Source organism: Solea solea, chromosome 9 (genome assembly GCF_958295425.1).
Source record: "Solea solea chromosome 9, fSolSol10.1, whole genome shotgun sequence".
Lineage (NCBI taxonomy): Eukaryota > Metazoa > Chordata > Actinopteri > Pleuronectiformes > Soleidae > Solea > Solea solea.
This window is the reverse complement of record NC_081142.1, coordinates 20,813,742-20,841,442: the sequence shown is the minus strand read 5'-3', so window position 1 is coordinate 20,841,442 and position 27,701 is coordinate 20,813,742. Positions and strand designations below refer to the sequence as shown.

The following is a 27,701-nucleotide window of genomic DNA, read 5'->3' as shown; positions in this document are numbered from 1 at the left end:
AAATGACAATCTATTATTTAATCTATCTTAATCCAATCTATTTAAAAAAAAATACCTTTAAAAACCCTGAAATACTAAAGTTTTTACGACATATATGAGCCCACGGGCCTCACCTTGTGCAGAACTTCTTATTTCTCAACATATAGTTCCCATTGGTCCTCAATGACATTTCCTCACCTAAAAGTGCCCAGTGGCTCCCCACAGCTTGTCATACTGTCACATAAGTACCCAAAGCAGCACCAGGACTGGAAGACACTAATAAGGTGACAAAATACAGAGGCAAGCATTTTCTAGAGGGAAATGCTGCCACGGTGCCTTCATATGAAAGAGAAAATTAATCCTGAATCTTATCTGTCCCCTCAGAATGCTTCAATAGTTATTGCCACCAGAATTGCAGGATTTCTCCCAGCCTTAAAAAAAGACAGTGTGATATGCTCTCTATATGCAGCTTATGCATGATGATAGACAAAATGCTGCTGCAGTAATATCATCTTTTCTTTTTTTTTGACCACTGTCTTGGTTTATAGAGAGGAGACGGAAAATTGACAGCTCAACATAAAACTAGAGTTTGTGATGCTCATAAAAAAATGTCTAAACACATATTTATTGCAGGTGGAAATTAGGCGCACATGTGTGATATACAGTCTTAATGCTCTCAGCCAGTGTTAACACTGACGTTATAAATGGAAATTTTTAATTGCTGCATCTTGATAGCTGATGTCAATTAAGAAGCCCCGAGGGACTGTGCTGTTTTGAAATATGCTCATCAGAACAAAACTGATGTGTGCAGGCCAATGGATAGAAGTTGCCGATCCCCTTCTTTGTCTCTTGTCACCGACTGTGCCGTTGTGCTAATGAACCTGTTTTCACTCTCAGCTCCATATCCACAAGAGAATAATTTCTAAAATTGCACCCTCTCATCAGTACTTCATGGGCTTCAACCCAGCTGTCACTCTGATCCACTATACTCAGTGGCTTGACACAGAAAAAAAATACACTATAAGTGTGTGTTCTAAAAGGAATCTGATACCAACAATTGTGCTATACATAGGGAGGCTTTGGGGAGAACTTCTCTCAAGGCTATGTGAAAACACCTGCACGCCTAGTGCACCATCCATTACATATAAGCTAGTCTCGAATGGCCTATTCTCAATTGGGTAAGATCATTACTTTTGCTTGAGCCCCTATGACTACATAGACTTAACTTTTATCTCATGAGGGACTTCCATCTGCTGCTCCCACCAGCTTTTACCTCCTCCACTTTTGTCATTTCTCCCCCTGATGATGCCCCATCATACTTTATTCCATGCCGTTCCCTTTACCTTCATCATATATACTGTCTTCGCTTTGTAGGAGCCCACTCCTGTTCTCAACTTTGTTATACTTAATTTCCGTCCTCTGTTCTCTTTGAACTTTTCACTCCTCCACTCAATCTGTCCATTTGTTCTCCTCTCTACCATCTCTGTTTCTCCTGCCCTTCTCCTCCTCCCCATCTCCTCCTTTTCTAACCCATCCACTCTTTTTTTTCCCCTCATGTCTTCTCTGCCTTGCTAAACAGAGCCCCACATTATCCCCCGCCTGCTTCTATTGGGGGTAGCTAGCCTGTCAGCCTCAAGCCTTAGTTAATCACTCAGGCAGTCGGGCAACTCGCTGCTAGCTCCCTGGACACTAATACCAAGACAAGCAGAGAACGAGAGCAGGGAGGGAGGGAGGGCTATGTGGACTCATTAGGAATACAGGTATTTAAGGAAATGGTCCATTTCCAATCAAAAGATAATTTGTCTCCTGCTCAAATGAAGACTTTCTGTGAGACAGGAGTTATATTAGTTTAGCAGCAATTGCGAAACTGGTTGGGTCGTGCTTCTGGCCCACTCCGCGGCCTGTTGACATTATCAGTGTGAGGCTTGATAAATGCTTCTTGGGTCTGGATGGCATATTTTATCTCCAAAAGAGAAGTTGGGTTAGCTACCCGAAGGCGTTATTTATTTATTTCTTTTTTAATGCTGACTCCATGTTGTTCCTGCGCCGATGGGGCAGGACTCGATAATGTTGAAATATGACCTCCATTTGCAAAATGACATTACTTCAAATAAAAAAGGGGGTGCTGTCAGACATGTTAGGTGATCAATGCCTTTCAAAATATCCCTCATTGCCCATTATGTGATTTCATGGTCAAATCAATACTGTTGCAAATAAAAAATTCATACCTAACAGGCAAATGAAACTTTAGAGGTGAATGGCAATACTTTTTATCCAATATGACATGGTCAACATGACAACTTCTGGACCTACTTTTCTTATGGATCCATACTTTATATTAAGGGGGGGAATAGAGTAATACCTTAACTGGGTTACACTGTGTGAGAGTCTGTGTATGTACCTTATGAAAGAAGAAATGTTCCCCTTACAAATAAAAAGTTGAATTCATTGGCTATAAAGCGCACCTGTGCGTAGTTAAGTACACTCCAGGGTTTTGCTGCTACAGTGAGTAAAAATCCAACATATAGGTATCTGAGTAGGACAATTTTGGCCTGACAGTCCAATGTGCAGGTGCACTTTGTGGAAATCATTGAAATAAGATAAAATGCAATTACCTGAGAGAGTTATATATTGTTCACATTTAAAAAGCCGATGGCCCACAATTTATGGTGGGCATATCATGCCATCGTAAGAACAAAATAGGTAGTACTGAAAAAAAACATACAACGATGTGTCCAAAACATAGGTCAGCTGACAGCCTAAATATTCCGAATGACCACTTTTTCCATCAAGTGATTTGTTTGTTTTTCTTCCCAAAATGGCAATACCAAGATTCAGTCTGAACGATTGGTTCAGGGAGCATGAGCCAACATTTCAAATTGACCACTGCAGAGTCCAGACCTTTGGGAATCGTTGGGATGTGCTGAGGAATACTTTACAAAGCAGTCCAACTCTCCCACCCTAAATACGGTATATGTACAGTAAGATCTTTGAGAATATTGTATGTAGATAGGGTTGGAAATAAATGTGGTGACACTGTAATAACTTATCAAAAGAATGTGTGCCATAATCAAACCTAAAGGCCGTCTAAGGAAGTATTAGTTTCTGTCTTTTTTTGGCTAGGCAATAATGACAATGTCACTCCTGACACCTCTCAGAACAGAGTGGGCTAAACACTCGCGTGGATTTTTTGCATTAGAAAAGTATACTCAAGCTTTTCTAATTACAGGCAGTAAGATAAATTAACAGACCTTGGTCAAAATGATGTGTGAATGAGGAGTTGGCCTGTATTTTGGTGCTTTCATTAAGTGACCTTACATAACAGAACACTTCTGTTCAACTATTTTTGCCGATAAAATCAATGTCCTTTCTGTTTGGTTTTGTCAAGGTATGGGTTTCTGTGCTGTTTGAAGAGTTAGAAATTGCTTTTTGAGGCAGGAAATTACTGAATTCTGCATTGTCACTGAAGCATGTCATTGTCAGTTAATGGTAAATTACCGCATAAGTGCTTTTTTGTATTTTTCCTCGATACTGCACATTTGATGAATTTACTGTCACATTCCAATAGATTATCTCAGCACTTCAGTCAGGGGCAGAGTGATAAAGGGTGAATATGTCCAGACGGAGTGCAGCAGGATTCATGAGAGAGTTTTTTACCACTGAACAACAGGCAGAACAGAATCATGGCACAAGACAGCTTCGCTACTATTAGTGTCAAGAAAAGGTATGTTTTAGTCTGGTCCATTCGTCTTGTTGGTTGGAGAGGTGTTGTTTAGTGTTTTAGCTCGGCTTGCCACCACACAGCACGGCTGTGGAAACTGTTATATTCTATTACGTGACCTACACTGAGTCATGTTGGCCATCAGTTACATATTACTCTCCAGGAGACACGTTTGTAATTTTGGTGTAGGCCACAGTCACAGTTGGCCCAAAAAAACACACAAAATCACAGTCCCTTAAATAATAAACAGTCAGAGTAAAAGGGAAGCAAAATATTCCAACAAAATGACTACAATTAGGTCAGAAACAACAACAGAGTATTACAAGTATATAACTTTTGAGTGTGTGGGGAAGTTGCTATTGCTTTGCTCATGCTTTGTGGGTATAAAAGTATTGATGCCTGAAGAACTTTTCCATTGTATGGGCCTGGATAACTGGAACTGGAATGAATGAGGTGTCGCCTTGGGACACGGTGTCCTGTTCTCTAAATACATTCATGCTGTGCTCAACTTCTGTTCTGTCAGTCAGTTGACCAAAGTGACATTTTTAATGCTGCTGACTTATGAGGGTAGTGAATTTCAACGTGGCAGAGCTGCGATGGCCATAATAGTTGCTGTCAATCCAGGGAGTTGTATCCTGCTATTTAAGTATGGTGGATGGCAATGGGCATATTAAACACCACTGAGAAACAGTAGAATTTTACCAGAGATGTTTTTTAACTCCTGCGCTCAAGGTTTGCATTCCGGATGCATTTTTACCATTACTAAGCAACCAAGCTTTTGAGTTGTAACACCCTCACTGAACCCTAACCCATTCAAAAACAGTTAATTAAACTGTCTCATTATTTATTTAAATTATTTTGAAGAATTGCAAGAACTTAAGGGAATTTCTTTATGTCAAAGAAAATACAAAAACCCCTGGTGGTTGCAGGATGCTAGCCATTAAGTGTATGCATGTAAGTATATGAAAACACAAATTGTTCTAGAAATCTTCTTAGACTATTGCTTTTCTTGTCTCTACAAATGAATCAACACTACAGAGTAAGATAATCAAGATGATAATGAAGTGTTAAACGTGTATTTGCTACTGTCCACATTATCAATTAACAGAAGAACGTGAAGTGTTAATGTACAGATGAAAAAAAGGGGGAAGGGGGGGGGGCAGAAATGCAGTTGGTGCAAAGGAAGTGGACCTGACAGCATGTTGACATTCCTGCTATTAGGAGAGCATTCTCAGGTGCAGTGGCTGGCAGTCTCTAGTGTTTACAGAGGAGCATCATTAGCCTGGCGTCTCACAGCCTTAAAATGTCATATATCCACAGTAATGAACTGTGAGAGCGTTCACTATTCCCAAACTTCCCCACAGCAGCGCCCACATTAATCCAAATGCTCAAACTCTGCCACTCGAGTCCCTCCACTCATTAACAGTGGCAGATATCAAGATAGGAATAATGAGGAAGTGCCCGCAAGTCAGGACATATATTAAGGAAACAGAAAGAGCAGGAGAGAGAGGTAGATTCAGAGAGCGGGAGAGAGCGAGAGAGAAGGAGGAAGAGAGAAAAATAAATCCTGTCATAAATGGGGGAAATACCCCTGAGAAATGGCCTTGGCTTGGATGACAAAGAGAATGCATTCATATTGTATGGGTATAGTGACAGCATCTTCTTCTCATACACGAAGACAAAATCATGTACAGTTGCTCAAATTGCACCATAAATACAGCTTTTACAAGTGTTTATAAAGAACACTAGACGCTCTTTATGTACTGTGTACCTTTGTAATGTCAAAGAAGTGCCCGTCAGTAGTAAAAGTTAAGTAGCATTGTCTTTAAAGGGGTTGAACTCAATGTAAAAAAAGAAATAATTAGGCATCATTGTCCATTCTAAAGGTTTTTGTGAGCTTAATAAATTACTCTCAAATGGCCTTAAACTGCCTATCTTTTGTATAAAATGAAACTAATTTGACGATAAAATCACAAACATCCACTTGTCACAGTTTCCTGTAGTGCAGTAAATTGACTTGGTTCAACAATCTGTCATAATGACCTCACATGGAAGAGAAGAAAGTTAAACAGCTGATGAAAAATGTTTTATCTCCACCAAGGAGTTTATATTTTTGCTGCCATTTATTTACGTCTCTATTAACAAGATTAATCAAACCGATAGTCTTGGAACTTGGTGAAGGACTGGGGGATGAGCCAAGGAACAGTTTATTTAATTATAAGAATTTGATTTAGGTCTAAATCACTCCAACTTTTTCACTCCAAGTTATTTCACAACTATGGAAAGATTAATGATATTCATAACAGCCTATTCTGTTTCTGATTGGGCATACATCCACTGGATGTACAGCATAATGTGCGTTAATATACAGTAAAATGTGCCACACGATACACAAAAATTCTGCTCAGTCCTGATCCCTCACAGCCGTGCACCAGTTATGCACGGTTGCTGGTGGGTAATAGGTTCATACACTGAATCGTCAGGTTTCCTCAATTAAGTCAACCAGGAAGTAACATTATATTGAATAGCCACCAGGGGGCAACTCTGCTAGTTGCAAATTGCCTGTTTGAATGGACGTCTGTGGGAAAATGGCCTGCCGAATTATCGTGTCATACATTTTCCTGAGGAGTCAGAGGTCTCAGTCGTTGATTTTCATGTCTTCTCCAATAACAACATTGTGTGAATTACCTTCGATATTGCGATATAGTAGGGCACACATACATGTGGACACCAGTGTGAGTGACAGCTGGTATTGTCCTACAGGAGACAAGTTGCAAGTGACGCCTCTGAACTTTAGGTTGCAAAAATGTCAACATGCCTCCAGCATAATTGCAATTCTAGAGGCTTCAGAGTTGAGATTCTTATGGGTGACATCACTTGTGTTTATTAAACCAGAAGTAACCATATTTGGAACAGTGGGGTTGGGCAATGACTGTGCAGTGGACAGCTTGTCCAATTTTTCCAGCTGACAATTAAACTGGGTCCATGCATCAATACACGGGGACTCTAAATTGGACTAAATTACACAATGGACATCATGCTATATTGAAACAGACGTGAACTCTTCAATAATAATAAAAAAGTTTCCCCTGATGCTCATACCTGACAAGTTCCAGTATGCACTAGCCTTGCATTATGTAAAGTCTACATTAAAAAAACAAGTGAAATATGGTATGTATTCAACTAGGAAATCAGCCATCAAGTGTTGTCTTTGTAGGTACTGTTTGCAGCAGGCTGCACTCATGTGCCATGATAATAGTAATAACAAGTTAACATGCACACATGAATATGTTGATTAAGTTTGTTTTTCCCTCAATGACAATTCTTCTTCTTTGTTGGAGATTCATTCAGTCTCACTGGACAGCCAGTTCAACAATAATTGTATGTGAAAGCATTTCATTACTTTACACGAGTGACTAATCATCTCAGAATCTGTCGGAGTCTTATTACACATGCATCCATCAACGAATGGCATTTTATCAATATGAAATCTTGCCAAAGCATTACTGTGCTACGATTGTTTTCCATTTCGGAGCTTCAAAGTTTATTGCAAGTCATTACACTTCTACGCTGCTCCCCGTTTGATAAATATGGAAATCAAATGACTGCGATCCATCTTAATACAAGTCCACCTTGAGCAACAACAGACTGACACCTTTCAGATGATTTTTTTTAAATCAAGTGAGGAAGCACAACTGTCTATGAGCTCCGTGTAGAAGCACTTTTATGTTCATGGACCAAACAGTAAAACTCAGATGCAATAGAGCTCTTCATATTCAAGAAAACAAGTATATAGCGTATAGGAAAAATGCCAGTATTGCTAGTGAATCAGGGAACACCAATGAAGTTGGGATAACACTAGGAAATGCTTGGCATAGGTTCTGAACCCTTGTGAAGTTTTCTTTTTTTCTCTCTTTTATCTTCCAACCAAGTGCAGCTGATCCAGGTGCCTCCCAGCCTAAAGACGGATATTTTATTTTAGGCGGTAACTGTGCAAATAGCCAAACGTTTTGACACCACTGTGTCTTTACTAGAGTCAGAGCAAACAAAGACCTCAACCAATGGATGAACTGACTGTACAGACATTAGCTATAAGCTGCACACAGACTATCTGTGTTAACCTCTGCCGCACACTGATCTCGGGATTCACAGGTAACTCCAGTTTTTTTTTTTTTTTTTTTTTTTTTTTTTTTTTTTTCTAGGAGTGTTTTTTTTCCCTGACGTCCTCACACTTTCCTTCATCCTCTTGACTTTTACATTTTATGGAGAGGATTTATAAAGCCCTGGGATACGTGCAGATTCGTCTTGCCCAAGTGAAACTTTTTCCAGCCGGTGCAGATGCATCTTCTGTGCCTTCCTCTACAAGTCCTCTGTTGACATTGTCAGATATGCAGTTGTATTGATGTGGCTGTGATAATATATAGTGCTTTCCACACAAAAAAGCAACATTTTACACATTTTAAACACCTACTGATGCGCGATGATGTATTTCTACACTGCTCTGCATTGTGTCTACGTGGGAAGTGCATGAGCAGTTAGGTGAGTTCTGACCAAAGGTTCTTCACAATGATAATGATACAATGAATTCACGAGGCAGCCTACATTAAAGTACCTATAAAGGCACTCAAACTGATAGTGAACGACAGTGCCCATTTATCCAGACAATTTTCACATCCAATCTAGACACCAATTAGTTTATCTCTCAGCCATTCCTCACACTGACAACTTGTTCCTCTCATCTCAATCTCCTGTCTCTCATGTGGTTGTAGGGAGAAAAAAAAGAAAAGAAAAAAAAAAGAGTTGCACCAATTTATATCCAGGACAGCACGCACCACTTAGCTTGTTTTGATCACTCTACTGGGTAATTGTGATTTGCAGTAGAACTGCGATGCAGAAAAATAGTTCCATGTTTAAAGTGCAATGTAGAGCTGGCACCTTTACTGGGCTTTAGATTTGCTGATTTATACTGACTGAAGCCGTGCTATGTTGCCCTGACACTTTGTGAGTCTCCGTTTTTATAACGTCCTTTGAGGGCCACGCTAAATTATTGAACAAACATATCACACTAACCTCTGCAATGCCATGGCTGGCACTGCCTCTCTTTGATGTGGCAATTGATGTCAAATGGCAGCGATGCTGATGCTATACTCACAGCCAATTATCCAGCTGGATCTTTACAAGAGCCGGTCAAGAAAAAGAAACAAAAACAAAACAAAAAAACACTTTACAGCAGGAGAGACACAATCTTTAAGGGGCACCCTGGAATTATTGTCAATACTGCATGCTCTGGATTATGACAGAGGTGTTTGCCCTTGCACAAAGGTATGTTATATGTTACGAGGTCAAGGTGGCAGCACACCATCAGCTTAAATGTGGAGCCTTCCTATTGGACAAATACTGTATAAACACAGCCGATCCCCCTTGATCGCCACATGATCTGCTTTTGCGAAGTGTTCAATATGCAACTGCCCAATTTAAGAGACCTGCCAATAATGTGTCACAGACCCTGATCTCATTATCAGTGAGAAGGAGAATGAAAACAAAGGAATAAAGAATTAACAATTTGTGCAAGATCACAGCAGCACTCCTGCAAGTTCACCCGAGCTAAATTTATTCATAATTATTCAGGATTAATTGGAATTCCTTTGCTGTTTTTGTGAACTCATAAGTGTTTGCATGATGGCACCACATAGTTGGTGGCGCCTCCTGGTGAAAAGGACTGTGTGACCATCTGTTTGCAGTCACTCAGAGGTTGAACTCGTGACGACTTTTAATACCCCAGATCACCAGCTTGCACATTATGTATATTGCGGCGAAAACCAAAACCTATTTTCAATGTAATTTACTGGGGACTTGGCTTAAATCCTTCCAATACAAGAAGTACAATGCATGCTAGTGAAAGAGAATGAAACTAAGTTGTCAAAATTGATCTAAACCACACAAATCTCCTTAACACAGTGTTGAGTGCATGGTCCCAATGGAGAAACATTCGGAACATTTGGACGGTTTATGGAAATCAAGCAGAGCAACCCTGTGGCTTCGAGCTCATGGTTTCTTTTTTGTGGCTCCATAATGTTGTTGTGGTTTATCAAGCACATCAGATGGTTCCACATTAAAATAGATCCGATATGTCCAGTTACCTTTGTTTACTTCATGTCCGGAAACCTCACCAAATCCCTGAATCCATTACAGACTCAATCATGATAGCAGGCCTTTGTTGTTGTAGAGTGGGAAATTTAACCCTTGTTCCCATTATTACCACAACACGCATAGCTTTCATTGGCAACATTTCTGACCTGGTAGTTTGGTGTGGTGTCGTTATCTCTGTTGTTCCATTACAGGCCAGGAGAAAAAAAAAGGGTCTGTCAGTGTTACTCAGTGACAGTGCAAACTGTGACACATTTTGAATTTGTCCATTTCGAACAGCGAAGCAAAATGTAGTGATTATTTTTCAGTTTTTCTGACTCACTGATACTGCTCAGTATTAACTAATTACCTTGTGGGTCAGTAAAACTCTCAGAGGACAATAGGAAATAGCAGACATTAGCGTGGCTGTATCCGCCAAGCAGCATCTGCCATATTACTCACTCCATCGGACACAGATGGACGAAATAGAAATATAGAATTTCCAAAGTGTAATCAACAAAGATAGCGTTTATTACGAACAGAAAATAACGGAGATGGAGGGAGAGGAAGCATGGGACCAGGAAATAAGAGAAAATGAGTGACTGATTGTGTCCAACTGAGAGACAAAATAGCCTCTACCATACGCTCGTGTTCTACAAGCTCATTGCCATATGGACTTACTTGAAATATCTTCTCATGATTACATGGCACCGCAGCTGTCAGCATGTCAAAGTTGACCTGTAGCGTAGCTCTGATTGCTCCAGCAGTGGGCATTGCAGGAAGGGACCCATATTATTGGCTGGCTACTGCGGCCAGGCCGCTGGTGGAGCTGCAAGTTGACTCCACGGAAGACACTCAAAATGAGCAACTGCATCAAAAATTGAGTTTGGCAAGCTCCATGCACGTCTGGGCAATTTTTCAAATAAGCATTTCTTAGTCCCAGAGGTAACCAAGGCGCTGCTGCTATCATAAGCAATTGGAATGGAAATGGACACGGTTTTTTTTGTTGTTTTTTCTTTTTTTTACCCTCACATTCAAAAAAAGGCTGGACAGGAGGGCATGCTGTGATGTTCAGGAACAAAAAGAGACATGTTTTATTTTCTAAGAAATGAGGTGAGCATATTTTTCACAGGTGGCTGCCTTTTAAGTCTCACACGTACTTGTGTGTTGTCTGAAGATTGAAAAGAGATCAAAGATGAGAAAAATAACACGAGGTGCGGCAGGATGTGTCCGGCCGCCATTGACTGGGCTTTGAAAACCCATAGCCGAGGTATTTCAGGAAAAAAAAAAAAAAATACTTATCTCATTTTCTGTTAATCCAAACCCGCTCTAATAACACAAGTATCAGTGCGGAGAGCTGACAGCGGCCATCACTGGCGGCTACACCATTGGCATCAGCACAACTTTAAAAGCAACAAACTGTAACCGCACTGATGTTTGCAGCCATTTCCAAGGCTGAATTTAAAGTGGGGGGTTCTAATCTTTCTACTCCATTATCTTGAATATTTCATTCACTTCAGGCCTTTATTCAAATCTGATGATGGGGGGGGGGGGGGGGCTTTTTAAAAGCCTGAGAACCAGTTTGCATGTCACGCCTGAGCAGAACTTGGTGGAGTTGATTGAGGGACACATTTGCATTTGGCCGACCAAATCACAATTTTTATAGACCCCCTTTCGCAATTACATATTCTCCGTGTTAATGTTACTTTCAGATGGAATTAGCTCTTTATGTGCTCCGATGGTTGTAGTCCATTAATTTAGTTTTATTGCCGCTAAATTAGATTCACTTACCCCCTCTGGCAAGGAGGCATAATGTGCATAAAAATAACTTATAACCCTAAACATTTGTTCGCAAAATATCCAGCTCAAGTTCACTGTAGGTAGGCAACAAGAACGCCAATAACCTTCACAAGTCCTTTATTTTTCAGACATTTATTTGGACATGAAGTGACTTACCGTTTTTGTTCGACCTCATATAGGAGTCTCAGACAGTTTCTGAGGAAAACGTTTTCTCTCAGGATTTGGCATCGCGTTGATGATGATGATGACGATGATAATATTGTCAGCTTCACGACGCACACCACATTCTTTACAGACGGTGCTCTTTCACTTTATGTTTTAGTGCCACTATTAAGCCATTATGACTTTGCATGCGTTGTTCCTTCCTCCCTGCAGGAAAAGAAGGGCTCTGGCTGCCCTGGCGCCACTTTGGGAATTGTGTCTTATTGCCACTCGAGTTGTGAACTATGAAGCGCATTTTCAAAGAGCCGCACAAATTGCTCCGTAGGGGACAGACCGCTGGGACCAGGCTGAGGAGAAACAAGCCAATGTTGAACAATAAAAAGCAATAGGGGGGCTGATGGGGGGGAAACATTTTGACTCACAAATCACAGAGTATCTGTCTCTTGGGGTGGGGGTGGGGTGGGGGGGGATACTGCGAAAGGAGAGTTAAAATATTCAACTTAAATGGAGCTACTGATTTAGTGGTCATAAGATGCAGAAAATGAGGGAAAAGAGGAGATGATATAATTATCCTATAAAAGGAGAGGGATAGTGTTTACCCTTCAGACTTTAGCCCCTGAATCAATAGTCTTTATTCGAAAGGTTGAACATTTTTCACCATTATTATTTTACAGCATTTTCTATAGTTGGAAATCACCATGTTTTTTTTCCATTATTGTTTCACTTTTAAGTATAAAATGTGCGCATAATAATTTTGTAAATGTAAAGGATATAATTATTAATCCTTTTCTGATGGGATGTTTAAAAACACCTGCTGAACAACCTACAGTATAGGCGGCCATTAGAGATGTACAGTAGGGGCTGTACCTGCAAATCCCTGTTCGAATAGTTTTTTTCAGTAAATGTTTTGTGGTGTGGAGAAACAAAGAGTCACAAGAAAATCAATCCTTTATTCTGTCTCATCCCTAGTTTGTTCTACACATATAACACATGCTTATTTCCCCACACCTGCAGCTGTTTAGTACAGCCAATAGGAACACCTCTCTCTGCTCGGCCATATGATTGGCTAAAATCTGTTTCTCCCTCAGATCACGTGATTTACACTATGTTAAATAAGTTAAAATGGAATTATGGTATTCAACCTTCAAGTTCTAAAGGGGCTTTGTTTGATTACATCGGTATAAGGCCGTGGTGAATTGAATATTCATGAATGCATTTCTGTTTATCTTATAATAAATTGTACACATAGTTGGCACAGTTCAGTTGTGGTTAAGAGTGTCCCCTCACAGCATGTGTTTTTTGATTTCAATCCTCGTGCAGCTGGAGGATTTGTTCTATGTGGGTTTTAGCTGAACACACCAGCTTCCTCCCACAGTTGAAACGCATGCAGATTGGGGTTAGGTTAATTGGAGGCTCTAAATTACTTATAGGTGTGAATGTGTGTGAATGATTGTTTGTTTCCGTATCTTGGCTGCTAAATACAGGCAATCTCTCATCCAGTGTCAACTGGGATTGGCTCCAGCTCCCCAAGTGACCTTAAAAGGAAAAGCGGTAAACAGAGAGATTTGTTGGCTCAGTGTAATTTGTGTTATAGTGTTATCTTCAGTTACTGTTTGAGTTGAGGTTATAATTTCCTTTATATGCAGCATTTGTTTTAGTAGTGTTTTCTTATATTCAAACATAGGAAATACCATGAATTTAAATACATATTTAATCACATTTATCCAACATGTGAAACGGGACAATTATTTTATTAATTATGCGTCAACATTTCAAACATAATACTAATATAATGTACCTTTATCTTTGTTTGTGCATCAGTGTGGTAAAATGGGCTGTTAATATCAGCTAAGAAAACCTTGCTGTTGGATTAAATAAGTACAGATAATATTGCCACCTTTACACTTCCCATTTACATTACTCTGTTGTAACATAAAGATAGGTTGATAGTAATGGAATGATATAAGCTTGATACACTAGTGCCTAGTCCACAGTGTAAGTGGGTACTTAAGAGGTTTTCCCACCTCTGGTTTTAAAAATAATTCTGTCCACATGAAAACACAAAAGCCCCCTTGTTTAGCCAAGTTGACTGTAAAGCGGCCAATCTGCAGGGATACAGACAAATGTCATTACCTGTTCCAAGTGGCAAACAACAAAAAAAAAACAAATTTGACGCCATTCCATAACTCATCAAATATAAATGTGATGACATTTCAACAAACAGAGGAGGCGCTGGTTCACGGTGCGACTTTACAAGCCAAACACCCTGTTTTCTCTGTCATACGTCTCTGACACATTTACACTGTGAACAGAGATTGTGAAAATTGTCATCATTAAAAGACGTTTATGAAAATATGGGTTTTCGGAGAGATATCGCACAGTTTGCCTGTGCTGTGTATAAAAGACCAAAAACGCAGAGAAAAAGCTGAAGTTTTCCTCTGGATTTGTTCACTTTGTTCATTCATGTCCACAACTCTATCATCTTTCTGTTCTTTGGTCTAACAATGATTCTTAGTGGTAACCTTCATGCTGTGAGGCAACAATGGCATTCATTAGCATTTGGTGGACTTGTTTTCAAGCCTATTTAATAACTCTATTTCAACAGACATAGAAGGGAATCTCAGCCTTTCCAATGTAACATTAGCAATTAAATTGCCCGACATTGAAAACTTTAACATTGACTTTCAGTAGTTTTTCTAGTAGTTAGCGCTGAGGGATTCAAAGTGGCCTAAAATTATAAGAAAAAAGGATTGTGGGCGGAGATAAGTGGAGGACTGCTGCATCCCTCTGTGCACAAACTCATCATTATCTCTGTAATTTGTCTCCAAATACTCTTGGTAACTTCTGCAGACACCGACTGCAGAATATCTCTGCATCGTTGGCAGACAGCTTACTGGAAAAAGTCGAGCTGACTTGAATTGAAAAGCAGGAAGAGACACATCAGACACAGATCCTGCCTTCCTTTCAGGCCACCTGGTTTGCTCCACCCTTGTGCTCAGCTGCACCACATTCGCTCATCAGGCCCTCAGTATATATACCAGTCAACATTCACCTCACCTCTCTTAGTTTGTCTTGTGGGTCTTAGCTTGGGTGCCTTTGCTCTCTTCTTGTTATTATTGTCCAATATATAACTGTTTCTGCCTTATGTTTGACGTGTTTCTGTGAGAGGTGGATGTTGTAGTTTATACCCTGTGTGGTTTTGTTTTTCATTAAGTCTGGTTGTTGTGTTTTTTTCGGGTTCCTTCCTGCAAACGACAGCAGCCTTGCAATATAAAGGGTTTCAAAAAGATATGGCATGAGCGAGCACATTTTTAAACGTTTGTATTCAATATGTATGCCAAAGTCGTACCTAAATTGCAGGCGCCACTTTATTTTGTGATTGTTTTGCTTGAGACCCTGAGGCAGCAACGCACTCCAAGTGTTCCAACAACACAATGTGTTCGTTGTAAACAGTTTGTCTCTGTGAATTGCCTCCTTTATGTGAACGACAGGAGCCAGCTGCTGCCAAGTAGCTGGCTATATAGTTTGTTTTTTTTCTTTTGTTTTGGTTAATTAACATACATTAAAAACATTATGGACAAATACCAGCTGCACTCTTTTATGTCTATAACAAAATGTTAATTTAAATAGCTCAGTATAATTAAGCAGTCCATACACAAACAGTATATTGGATCTTAGTATAAATAGACTAAAGACTATATGTATATCAACCATAGGTTAAAATGGTTAAAATAAAAAAAAAAGCCATGTGTCTAAAATAAAGAGCAGTTTGGGAGCTGAACAAGTTGGCTCTCGTTGCTGCGCTAAGCCCAACAAGCTATTACTCACTGGAAAGAGCTAGTATTCACACCACCCAAACATTTTCAAAAATAATGTTTTGCAAATGTTTTATGAAGGAAATAAATATGTTTTGCATGATTCAGACCACAGGGATGCACTTTTCGAGGCACATTTACCAAAACAACCCTCGTTTTTGCAGTTAAATAAAACCAATTGTCATCTTTGGACGGATTTGGACAGATGTTGTTATTTGCTCCTGTTCAATACATTTCCATGACTGCATTTGTTTTTTTTTGCATTTTTAAAAATAGTGGTCGGTAATTTTCTAGTGCTATACTTTACCGACACAGGATTTTACTACTGGCTAAAAATCTTTGTTCTCAGTAAGTATCTCCACAGATCTGAAGGCCTCAGTTTTGTGAGGCATTAGCGTTGATAGCTGTGTGATGTGGAAATCCTTCATTTGAGAATTTCACAAGCTGTTCGGATCAGTTTTAGTGCGAGGCTATGGTTGAAATGGCATCATTTTGCAGCTTTTGATTTCTGCTATATTTAACTGATTTGAAATCAAAGTCTGAGTATTTCTTTTTGTGCAAAGCCGGTGATATTTCTTTCTTGGAGGGACTCGATTTGAGAAAACAATAATAAGCACTTTTATTTCTGTTCATTTAAAATAAAAGCGATAACTGTATTTTGGTGGTAAAGCTAAAAAAATCTGGTTTTGTTTAAATTTCAAGGTCAAGATTGGAGTCCTCGGTTTCTGCGGAGTGTCAAAAACACCACATGAGTCACAAATATCATTGGCTGCCATCAATGAGTTACTGTCTGAATGTCTGGTTATAGGTCAGCGACATGATTTTATCACCAAAGAAGCAGAAAGTCAGAGGCATTTGTGTCCTCTCAAATTCATCGTGGCACAAAACAGACTTCCTTTCCTGTCCTTCCTTCCTCCTCACAGTGCTCTCTACTGTCCCGTGTTAATTCTGTCAGGCTTTCAGGACCCCTCTATTTCCTCACCTATGTATTTAATGGATGGTTTATGATGGCGACCAGAGCTTGAAACACATTTTGGTGGAAATCCAAGCAGAAAGAGTTGTTTTTGCACCGACATTAAATGGAGTCACAGAGTTAAACATTCCACGCAGATGTTACTTTTTGATTGTTGTGATGCATGCACCAAATCACTATGCAGAAAAATAATGACAAAAACAAAACACCAGACATTCCAGGGCATGACGGGGCTTATGCTCTGTTCCATTAAATGTTGGAGGGGGTAAATTTCCCTGCTGGTGGTGCGTAATTACACCATTGGTATGATACAGAGATCCAGCTCGGATAGTAGAAAATAAAATGGATACAAAATTAAGGCTTGTTGGTTTAAATTATTCTTTTCAACACTAACACTATGTGCTGTATGACAATGAAATATTAATGTTACTGTGTTTGCCTTTCCAGACATGCACTGGTGCACATTATTAACACGAGAACTATGTTCAGTATTTAATCATGCAGATTTATGTATCTTTTGATGAAAAATAACACAAGTTAAGCTATAATTTTTTTTTTAGTATGTCATAGGTTAGGGGAACATTCTGTGCTACTTTAGCTGATTTTAATTGTTCCTTTTCTATCTTGGATAGAGCCTGAGCAATCTTTGAAATCCAACTTTTTTTTTTATTTCAGCATGATCTGCCCTTTCATACCACCATTCTACTGGGAGGGAGCAATTTGCATGTTTTCATCCTTGGCAGATAGCATTATTGGTGTTGGAATATGTGATGGGGAATACGCTGGGCGACTTGAGCATCTGAATCTGCATTTCCACATGATCTGCTTTCATCATGCACAATGGTTAAACATCAGAGAGGAGGAAGAGAGAATGGCTATGCGTCGTGCAGGGCTGCACACTGCCAGTATGGCACAAATCACTCGGGGGAACTGGAAGTGTGATGCTTTTATTTCACGGCTTGGAGTAAGACATAAAGCCCTGCAAATTACAACAGCGGGAGAACCACCTGAGATAACAGGCTTTGATGCTGCGTCTTGCACTGCCTCCAGCAGCCATCCATTAGCGGTAATCCAAAAGGGATCCAAAGCCCTGGAACACTCTTTCTGTTGCTCCATGGCCCTAGTATATGCTGCTATGTATCTTAAAAATCAGTCAGACCTTGTAGTTTTTTTTTTGTGTTCAACTAAAACATGACTGAAACTGGACTAAGCTGAATTTCTGAAAGTCAGACAAACACACCCAGATAATGCAGTTGAGTTAATGCTGCATATACAACTGCATTTGGACCAGAGTCTGACTCCAGTCGGCCTGGGCGCTCTTCACATGTGCCACAGTTCCCACTCCCCTGTCTTCAACCTGGGAATAATAGATGAAGCAGAGAAATAAGAAAACAGCGACAAAAACTAAGCATAATCCAGCAAGCTAAACTGGAACCCACCAAATAGCCGACAGGGGGGCATATCGCCACCCAGCATAGTGGAGGAGGAACTACTTCATTCAATGAAGTGATTCTTCAGTGCTTGCATTTTGGGACAAGAACCATAGTCAAGTTGAACGGTGTAGTCGAACTGCAACTCAACTTAACTATGCATGGAAATGTTCTGAAACACGTCACAGCAAATATTTTTTTAATTTAGAGGTTTTGTGTTGATGTCCAGAAGAAGTGTGTTTCTGACGCACCGAGCAAAACTGATATTAAATGAAAACCCCCCCAAAATGTCACTTAAAGAAATCCATGTGCACTGTGCTGATAAAAGGTGTCATTCAGAAATGCATGCAACAACTCTTAATGAGATTCAGCAAAAGCATTCCACTTAATCACTCTGATTCACCTCGCTTCTCTCTGCTTTTCAAAATATGCTTTTTAATGATTCCCTTTTTAAAAAAGGAACTTAAATTAACTACTTCATCTAAAAAAAAAAAAAAAAAAAAAAAAAACAGCTCTTGTGTGCAGCTATAAAACTTTCTAGTTTGTTAAACAGACATTTGGTGTGCCCTTCACCTTCAGCAGTCCTCTCTCTGAGGAATTATGTATCTCTTTTACCAAGTATTAACATAATTGCTGCCTAAATTATGTTCATTCGCAAAAGTGCAGGAATTTAGTTTAAAGATTTCAAACATCAAATTAACGAGTCAATTTAATATTTAAATCTGACCATTTAAAGTGATTTATTTGAATCCATCACAAAGTTTAACAAGTACACTATGCAAACTGTCTTAGTTTATGCTTATAATTCCCTGATTATATGACCCTTTTATCTAGAATAAGACAGTGCTGACCTTGTGGTTTTTCCTATAAAAGCCGTTGTGTGGATAAATTCTCCATTTTTGGTTGTGTGATATGTTCGGACATGTCGTAGATAATGAGGACCGAGCAAGTAAGTCAGCCAGCGTGCTCATCGGGACACAGAAACTGATGCAGTGAAATAGAAATCACAGAACATTACTTGAATTATTTAAACCCACACGTTGCCGGCTGTGACTGTCACAACACGATTCTGGCTCTGCTGTAGCAGTAGATGGGAGTATCTCGTTCTATTCTGTGTGGATAGTTAATTGGAAAGGATTCCTTAAATCAGAAGAGTTATGTCATGTACATGTATGAAAATACACTATCTATAGACCACACATAAAAATTCATTTTATTTAGTGTATTAACAAACTGTATCATACATTTTATAGACAGTGTTCTTATAACTTTTGTTTCACAAACGACAGCATTATAAAAATAAAAGCACATGTAACATTGTTATGATAATGGTGTTTTTCGTTTTTTCTTTTTTTTTTCCTCAACAAATCTGGAACATTACAGCATCTATTTACTCACTTTGTTTTATTCATTTCTTACAAAAATTGTACTTGAGTTTAAAAAGTAGTGAGATTTTTGTTGTATGTTGATGAAAAACTAAAAACAATGAAGTGTCCATGTCTCGGTTAAAAGGGAGGGCCATGATATTAAACACAAAGTATTTATTTTTGCAACCACAAAATAAAAGTGACTAAAAAGAAACAACAGAAAATCATAATGATAGAAAAAAGAACACATGCTGGTTTTGAAATGCTTGTGAGATGATCACATTGCTTGAGTAATACTTCGCCTGCAAAAGCTTTTGTTTGCGTATGTGAGTGATTCATATTTGTGCAATATACAAACATCAGCACATGAGCAACATATCAGTGACAGCAGAGCTTAAAATTTATATTGGCAACTGTCAAAGTTATCATTTTCAACAGGAAGGGGGGGGGGGGGGCCTACGAGGCAAGTTTGGTGAAATCCTCCTTAATTCTACGACGTTGTACAAATTTATACGAAAAGCTGACATGAGAATCTCTAATGCACACTTGAGATTCATGACAACAGCAAAAATGTCCCCCAGATGTCCCCTTGTACTGCTTCAAAATTGCTCTTTGCCGTCATCAGGCCTGTGTGATAACTGATCTGCCATCTGTGCACCTGGACGACTGCCCACTTATTAGCTACATAATTTGGTTGTTTCGTATTCCATTGAGTTGGGCTGCTTGGCAGTGAAAGTCTGCAGTGCTGCCTGGATCCTGGCAACGTCTGTGGTGGACAGTTTAAGTCGGTGCCGCAGCAGACAGGAGAAAAGGTCCAGAGGTTGAGCTCCGGGTGGGGAAAGCCTGTTGACCCGATCCCTGATCTCCAGCAGCTGCAGCAGGGCAGAGTCCTGCGATCCCTGAGTATATGGGTAGTCCAGCTGTAAAATCAAGTCCTGGATCGCATCTGGGTCAAAGTGCATACTGTAGCCATACACCTGTATACTGTTAATCTTCATGTAGCCTAGATTGCGCCCTGGCTCCAGGTACTCCAAGGGTTCGTAATATACAGTTCCGTTTCCGTTGGTGGACGGTCCCTTGATCCGGCTCCGCAGATAAAAGTGGACTGTCTCAAAAAAGGTTTTCCACTTGTTGCCCAAAGTCAAAGTCCAATTGTAACAGTCATAGGGAATGTCTAATTTAGTCCTCTCCCAGTCTGGGTAGTTGTTCTGGTCAATTGGCATGATCCAACTCTCTGAGTGGCTTCCCCCAAATGGATTGATGTAGACGGATAACAGTGGGTCGAGAGTGGTGTTCTTGGTAAGGCAGATCTGTAGAGACATCCCCAGGAGCATGTGGACATGGTTTGACTTGTATTTATTACTTTTCAGTGTCAGCAGCATCCTCTTCCTCCATGACGGGTCGAACCAGTTATTCAATCTGACATCATTGCTGACAAAGATCCCATGGATGCTGATGCGGTTGTCACGCTTCTGCAGGAGGTAGCGCAGCTCCAGGTCCTGCAGGTCTGTCTCAAAGCCGATGTAGTGGTCGGTGGAGTCAGGGACTTCGTTGCGGCACGCGCCCTGACTCAGCATGTAGCCCTGGTTGCAGGTGGCACAGCGAGAGCGGTTCTCATAGGAGCAGGATGCACAAGAGGTGCCCTCGCCCACCGAGCAGGGGATCAAGCCCTGGCAGGGTGGGTGCTCATATGGGCAGGAGCAGCTGCGGGTCTCCTCCAGGTAGGAGCCGATTTGGTTGTTCTCACTGCAGTATATGATGGAAAGGATGTAGTTCAGCCAGTAGCTGAAGGGTCTGCAACAGAGAGAGAAAAATATGCCCTTTACTTAATGTAAAATCACATAATAACAGGTATGTTGGGACTAATTAGGACATACTGGAAATGACACAACAGTCTCATACCTTTTACAATATGACATATTTATTACTCTGTGTACCACAAATAAAATATATTGAATGACCTTGTTTGTGTTTTCCTTTACAGCATGTATTACAACAACAAATTATATAGAATCTATAAGCTTGTTTAGTGTTTTCATATTTTCATTACAGTTTATTTCCGTCTGCTTTGTGATATGTTTATATTTAGCATCTTCTTTTTTTAAGTACTGTACAGTAATGACGTTGTACTTTCAAGTGCCAAAATATAAGTACTCTGATAAGTGGGGACAGTATATTCTTTGGACTAATGACAAAATGTGTATGTACTTGAGAAAAAATAGGGAATAGTTGAAAGACTAACAGATAATGTTTTAGGAAATAAGCAAAAAACACATTTAAACCCTCTCCTGAAAGAAGCCTTCACATTTGATTAATAGCTCACAGGTTGTATTAGTTTGCAAAGCCATAGTTTGGGGGCAAATGGGCTGTCCTTATCCATATTCTGATCCAACAACATGGGCGAGGGATGTATAGGTTTATGTCCTCCACAGTTACTCATGCATACTAAGCAAGGCCAGTGTTTGAGCTATCCATTTATATTCCTGAATATTTGAATTTATAAATCCTTGTAGTAGACAATGTAGAGACAATGTCCACATGTTGGACTTCAGTCCAAAGGAGATCACAGTACACTAAAACGTATGTGGATTTTCACCATAAATGCTCGTCAAATGACGCTTAAGCAAAAGTAAATATAAGTGACAACACAGTTCCTGCCACCTCTCAGCTCCACTAGCTTATTCTTGTTTTCATCCACTTGCCTCGAGCCAGTCATTTTAAAACCTTCTCTCATTCCATGCAATGGAACAGTGTGATCACTGTGCGACCAACCCTGCACCGCCTCAGCTCATGCTTACCGATCATCTTAGGCCACGTGCATGTTTAAAACAAGCTGCATCCAGATGGATGGATCCAAAGACAGATTACTCTTTGGAAGGTAATCTGCAGAGTGTATCAAGGGTTTCTTTGATCGGACCGACCAATAATGCAAATGAAAGTAAGAGTGTTTCCTTCACAGCTGATAATGGAGTTGTGGCCAATAAGAAACATACAGGAAGTGAATGGACGTAACGTTTTCTAAAGGTCTCACTTTTTATCTGTCTTTGTAAAAACACAGCCCTAAGGTTTTGGAATGAAATGCTAAAATGCCAGGGTAGTGTGAAGGACAGGTGTATTTGGAGCAGAATATATGCATTTTTTTAAAATGAAAATGGATTAGTATGGATGTAGCCTTCATTAAATTAGGCCTTAATTGAATTAAAGCAGGACATGAAAGTCATCTGTCCCATCTGCAGTCACGCTCCAATCACAGCTACGCTCACACCAAGGCAGGCCATTTAAATTAGACACCTCCTTTCACTCATTTCTTGACACACCAATGTTGCCTCACACCGTCGCTGCTGGCAAAAGCTTTGATGCCACCACACCAGCGTCCGCCTTTTTAATTCAGGCTCAAAGGGAAATATGATTACTTGTCTTGCTTGGGCTCGTTCTTTGTACCGGGGGTTTCTGCATTGTGCACACTGACCAGGGAGCATCTAAAGAGCAGAGCCATCAGTACAGAGTCTAGGTGCAACGACTGGTTTAATTATGACAATTGTTCCTGACTTTGAATTGTTCAACCACAAGATTTCCTAATTTCATGGCTCACTCCAAATTACCACCCAAAGATCTGCTACATCGAAGCCCCAGGGGAACTTTCCTTTTATAGGGATTGCATACATCCTGCCAAGGTCAAAGATTATAGTGTTTTATTTTATTTGAATGCTAATAGCACTTAAAAGTAGCACTTTTTCCCCCAAATGAATAGTGTTTTGTCTTGAAATCTAAAGCACAAATAACCACACTCAGACCCAAAAGGTCTTCCTCTTCAAACATACATTGCACCAGCTTGGTGAAAAGCATACATAATCAAATGGAAAATCTCCACTACTTTTAGTATAATGCTGATAAAGAAAACATATATTCATGGCCTTTTAAACATGGTGCAACATCATAAATATTTCTGATTTTAAAAACATTGGAGTCTGTGTTAACAGATCACGATTCAACCCAGAGCAATGGTTGGCAGTCAGTGACAAGGACTCCACAATCAGCAATTGTAAAATGTTTTATTCTTTATTCTAAGACAAAAACTCTAATAATAAATCAATATGCCCGAACATTCCTGTTTGTGCAGACAGCAGCAGATGGACCTGATGACAAGAATATAATGTCATAAATCAGCCTTTCACTTTCTTTGTTTCACATCTGTCACATTTCTGAATCCATTTCTGTTTTCTGGCAGAGCTAGAAATTGTGTTATTACGGCTGTGTGCTACTGCTAAATTAATTTAGGAGAAACAATGGAGCATGTGTAACTAATTTACATTCAAAAACGCATTTTCAAAGCACGAACAAAGAAAAAAAAAGTCCAATCAGCTGTTTGACTAAATAATAACTGGGCTGCATAGCATGCGTCGCACTGGGAATTGCAACTTTAATAATGAATATTAGATCAACGTCATTGAAAAGTCAAAGACAAGTTTCATTCCAAGGCTTCACAAAGCGGCTTCAGAGGATAATGCGTGACACTTATTTCAGCATTTCAAAAATAAGAGGCCGCCTCAGTACATCCTCCGGAGACACGTATCCCACTTTCTACACAGGAACAAACACTGTAGTTTGGCACACTTCTCATCCTATGACACAATAATGAATGTTAAATGCACGTCTTTGTACAAAACTTTATGTGAAACACTCATGATGAAGACGTATAACTTTGTCAAACTGATACCTGATAAATAATATATGCTTGAGCAAGCCAGCTAACAGTATGCCGTCGTTTGATCTAATCTATAGATCAGATCTAATAAGAAGAATTCAGTCATATTTAATTAGTTTTTTAATTCAACATTGTAAAGTATAAGGCTCTACTTCATCACAATTGCATTTTATATTGATTCTTTAGACGATGATACAATATTTGCTGACATCACAGTCATATCTGCCATAATACAATTAAGGAACCTGGCATCTATGTGAAACAATATTATATGCCCATTTTACACAATTACATTCATATCAGCTGACAAAAAGCAACTGAATAGAGTTTGACATTTGTATCTCTTGTCCTTTCCTTTAACTCGATTTGAATGAGAGGAATCCATTCCTCAAAAATAAGGGCACATCGACAATGTGGAAGTTTGAATCGCTGCTTATGGAATCACTTTTGCATCAATGCTTTTGTATCATTTCAACACTGACAAACTGGCACATGGTGGGGCTGCAGCTTAAGAATATTGTAATTGCCAACTGATGTGTTATTTATTATTATTTATTATTTCCTTCTTTAGTTGTTCTCAAACTCAAAAGGACAGTGTCCTCACTTTTGCTCACAAACAGATATTTAGTTTCCTGTCACAGAGGAGCAAAGAAACAAGAACATTATATTCACTATGAAAAAGCCGAAAAATCAATTTTTATTAAAGGAATAAAATGATTAATAATTGTCACTGATTTATTGTTGATTACTGTACAGTAACAATTTCAAAGCAGCTGTACATTGTACCAAATCCCGACTGCTTTGTCACACATCACATCATCTTCTGTATATACAGTGCATGTCAGTTTCTGCATCTGTCTTGTAGTGAAAAATCATGATGACGAGGCGACAAAACAGGAGGATACGCTCGACTTAACACACGTATTAATGAGAGGGAAAAAAAACGGTGTGTATCCAAAACTGTGACAGATTTTCTTTCCCCGCCAGCAGTACATTTTTATTCCCTCCAGTGTTTCCAGTTTCAATCAGCAGCTGTTCAAATATTCGGCAGTGACATGGAAAAAAAAAAAAAAATAAATAAGAGAAGCAAAAGACGTCTTCTAAAATCACCAAATGACAACAAAAAAAATATATAAATGCATGAAGAAAACGTGTCTAGCAGTTGCTCTGAGAGAGGTGCGTCAGCGAGAGTCAGCTGTGCATATCTCATCTCCACAGTGAGTGAGAGAGAGAGAGGAAGCGGTCCCACCATCATGAAGTGCACCGTGTCAGCAGGACATGTAAACTGTCATGGAGACGCAGTGTGAAATACAGGCCAGAAGAAAGCCGTGTGCAATCTGTTCATAGTCTGTCAGCACGTCTCACACAAGTCACTGCCACACAACAACAACTTTCTCCTTCTGCCACGTATTCAATTTTCACTTGTGGATAAAACTTTTTTTTCTTATCCCTCAGAAAATGCACTTCATTTTTCTTTTCCCATTAAAAGCGTTATTTATTTACTTTAGGAGCCAACAAAAAAAAAAGAAGAAGAGAAAGACAGCACATCAGTACAGCTCCATCACTATCACTGCTACTCTGACACCTCTTGTATCCTCAGGCAGTGCAGCTAAAAAAAAAAAAAAAAAATAAAGTATGTGCTACAAAGTTACAAAAGAAACCCCAAAATGGATTTCTGAGTGTCAAGACATGTTTCTATTTGGCTTGTCCTCATCTGACAAAGACCATACGGATGCAGTAAATGAATAATGGCAAAGATGCATCCAGATGAATATTCTCTTTTATAAAATGGAGAGAATAAAAAAAATACTCACAAAATTCTCCCTGAACTAGGTCATTACGTACAACGCATTATGGAAATGCATCTTGTCTAGAGAGGAAATCACTGTTCTTTTTAGTGGAGAAAGTGAGAAAACGGTTCATATCAATGGAAAAGTTACATAATGATATGAAAATGTTCCATGTGAATGGGAAGAAATGGCATAAATTTGATTTCAGTCATGTTCTAAATACTCTGCGCTTTGAACCCCGTTAAATATGCGACCCACCAGACTCTTTCTCAGATCCATTAAGAGCAGCAGGTTATTTCACAGCAGGATTTAAAATATCCACTTTTAAGTATTTACTTTCATCACACTGGCTATATCTCATTACTGTGTTTACTGCGCTCCCTATATTATCCTCTATATTTTCCCCTGCATACTCTTTCAGTTAGAGTGCGGGGAAACGGATTCAGTGCCTGCAGTGGCTGCACGTGTCGACGTGCCTTGTTTTACACTATAAAGGCATTTTGCATCTAGTTTTTTTGTCAGTAACATTCAATTAATTTGCATTTCTCCTGAGTGCTTTGAGGCAATGTCGGAATCTTACAGTCAACTATCTATTTCATTTCTTTTTTTTTTACACAGAACAAAACACAGCTAAAGGTTACTGCTTGTGATTCCACAAAATCAATACAGGGGGATTAAACAAGATATTCCATTCAAACAGTAATTAAATCATCTTTTACATAATAATTGATTTGTTTATGAAAAAATGTCACATCTCTGTAGAGGAGCCTTGTTTCCCTGTAAGGCTCCCTAATTTAGCGCCCAATTTAATTGTATGTATATATGTGTGTGTGTGTGTGTAAAGCACTAAAGCACTTTGTAATATGTGTGAAAGTGCTGTATGTAAAAATTCACATAATAAGGGGTTATTTTTATAGCCTTGTTTCATTTTGCCAATTAATATTTGTCATCACGGTGTTAATTGCCTGAGTTTTATAGAGCTGATGTAATTGTTTTCGTAGTTTTACTGTTATACTCTGGCTGGTTACTGAGCCAGTTTAAAAAAAAAAAAAAATATATATATATATATATATATATATATATTATGCTACACTATAACGCTACACCGTGCTGCACACAGGTAGTAATTTGTTTTATGTCGAGAAAGAGGGAGTCAACAGCGACGTTGCACAATTAAAGTGAGACGTCTACAAACAGGTGGACTGAAAACAGAAGGTTTGAGACGTGAATTCCGCTGCTCAAAAAATCATTCTCCAGTTTGAAAGCATCCTGCGCTGCCACTGTATCCACACAAGGGCTCCCTCAGTCAGGTCCGACAGACTGCAGCTTCAAATAGTCCAACAGTCCAGCGTCATTGAATGGAAAGTCACCTTGGGAGATTTTAGCTTAACATTTCAGCAGATTATATTGGCCTTCATAATGACCATTACTGTCACCTTCCATCATACTGCAGTGCACTAAAGCTGCTCTGAGGCATCACTGCAAAAATAAGAGGTTGCTGCTTCTCTTCCGTCTCGTTTTTTTTGTCGTGCCGAACCTCAGCTGGATCAAAATCAAGTCGCTAATATTTGCCCACAGAGCGACTTCTGGCTGAGCTTGAACTTATCATACTGGCTAATGCTCCTTCAGAGTCTGTGATTCTCCAAGGAAAGTCATCTCGAGTTGGGAGGCTCTGCACACGAGGCCGTTACACTCCAGACTGGTTCCCTCGGTGGCGGAGCAAGATAAAATGCTCTCCGAGCGGCAGTGACCCTCTTTATTCCCAAGTATGTATTAAAGTATCAACTACTCGCATAACAGCTAAAACTCTGTCACTTACTGTGCCCTTAAGTG

General features: G+C 39.5%; 1 protein-coding gene across 2 annotated transcripts in view; it reads right to left on the bottom strand.

Moving 5' to 3' along the window:
- Positions 1-19,194: 19,194 nt before the first annotated feature.
- The window catches only part of brinp3a.1 (bone morphogenetic protein/retinoic acid inducible neural-specific 3a, tandem duplicate 1), a 53,435-nt gene continuing 44,928 nt past the window's right edge, over positions 19,195-27,701 (bottom strand). For both annotated transcript variants that reach the window (XM_058639191.1, XM_058639192.1), the window contains exon 8: positions 19,195-21,167. In XM_058639191.1, coding sequence (XP_058495174.1) covers positions 20,051-21,167 — 1,117 coding nt within the window. In that variant the 3' untranslated portion in view covers positions 19,195-20,050. The remainder of the gene's footprint in view (positions 21,168-27,701) is intronic.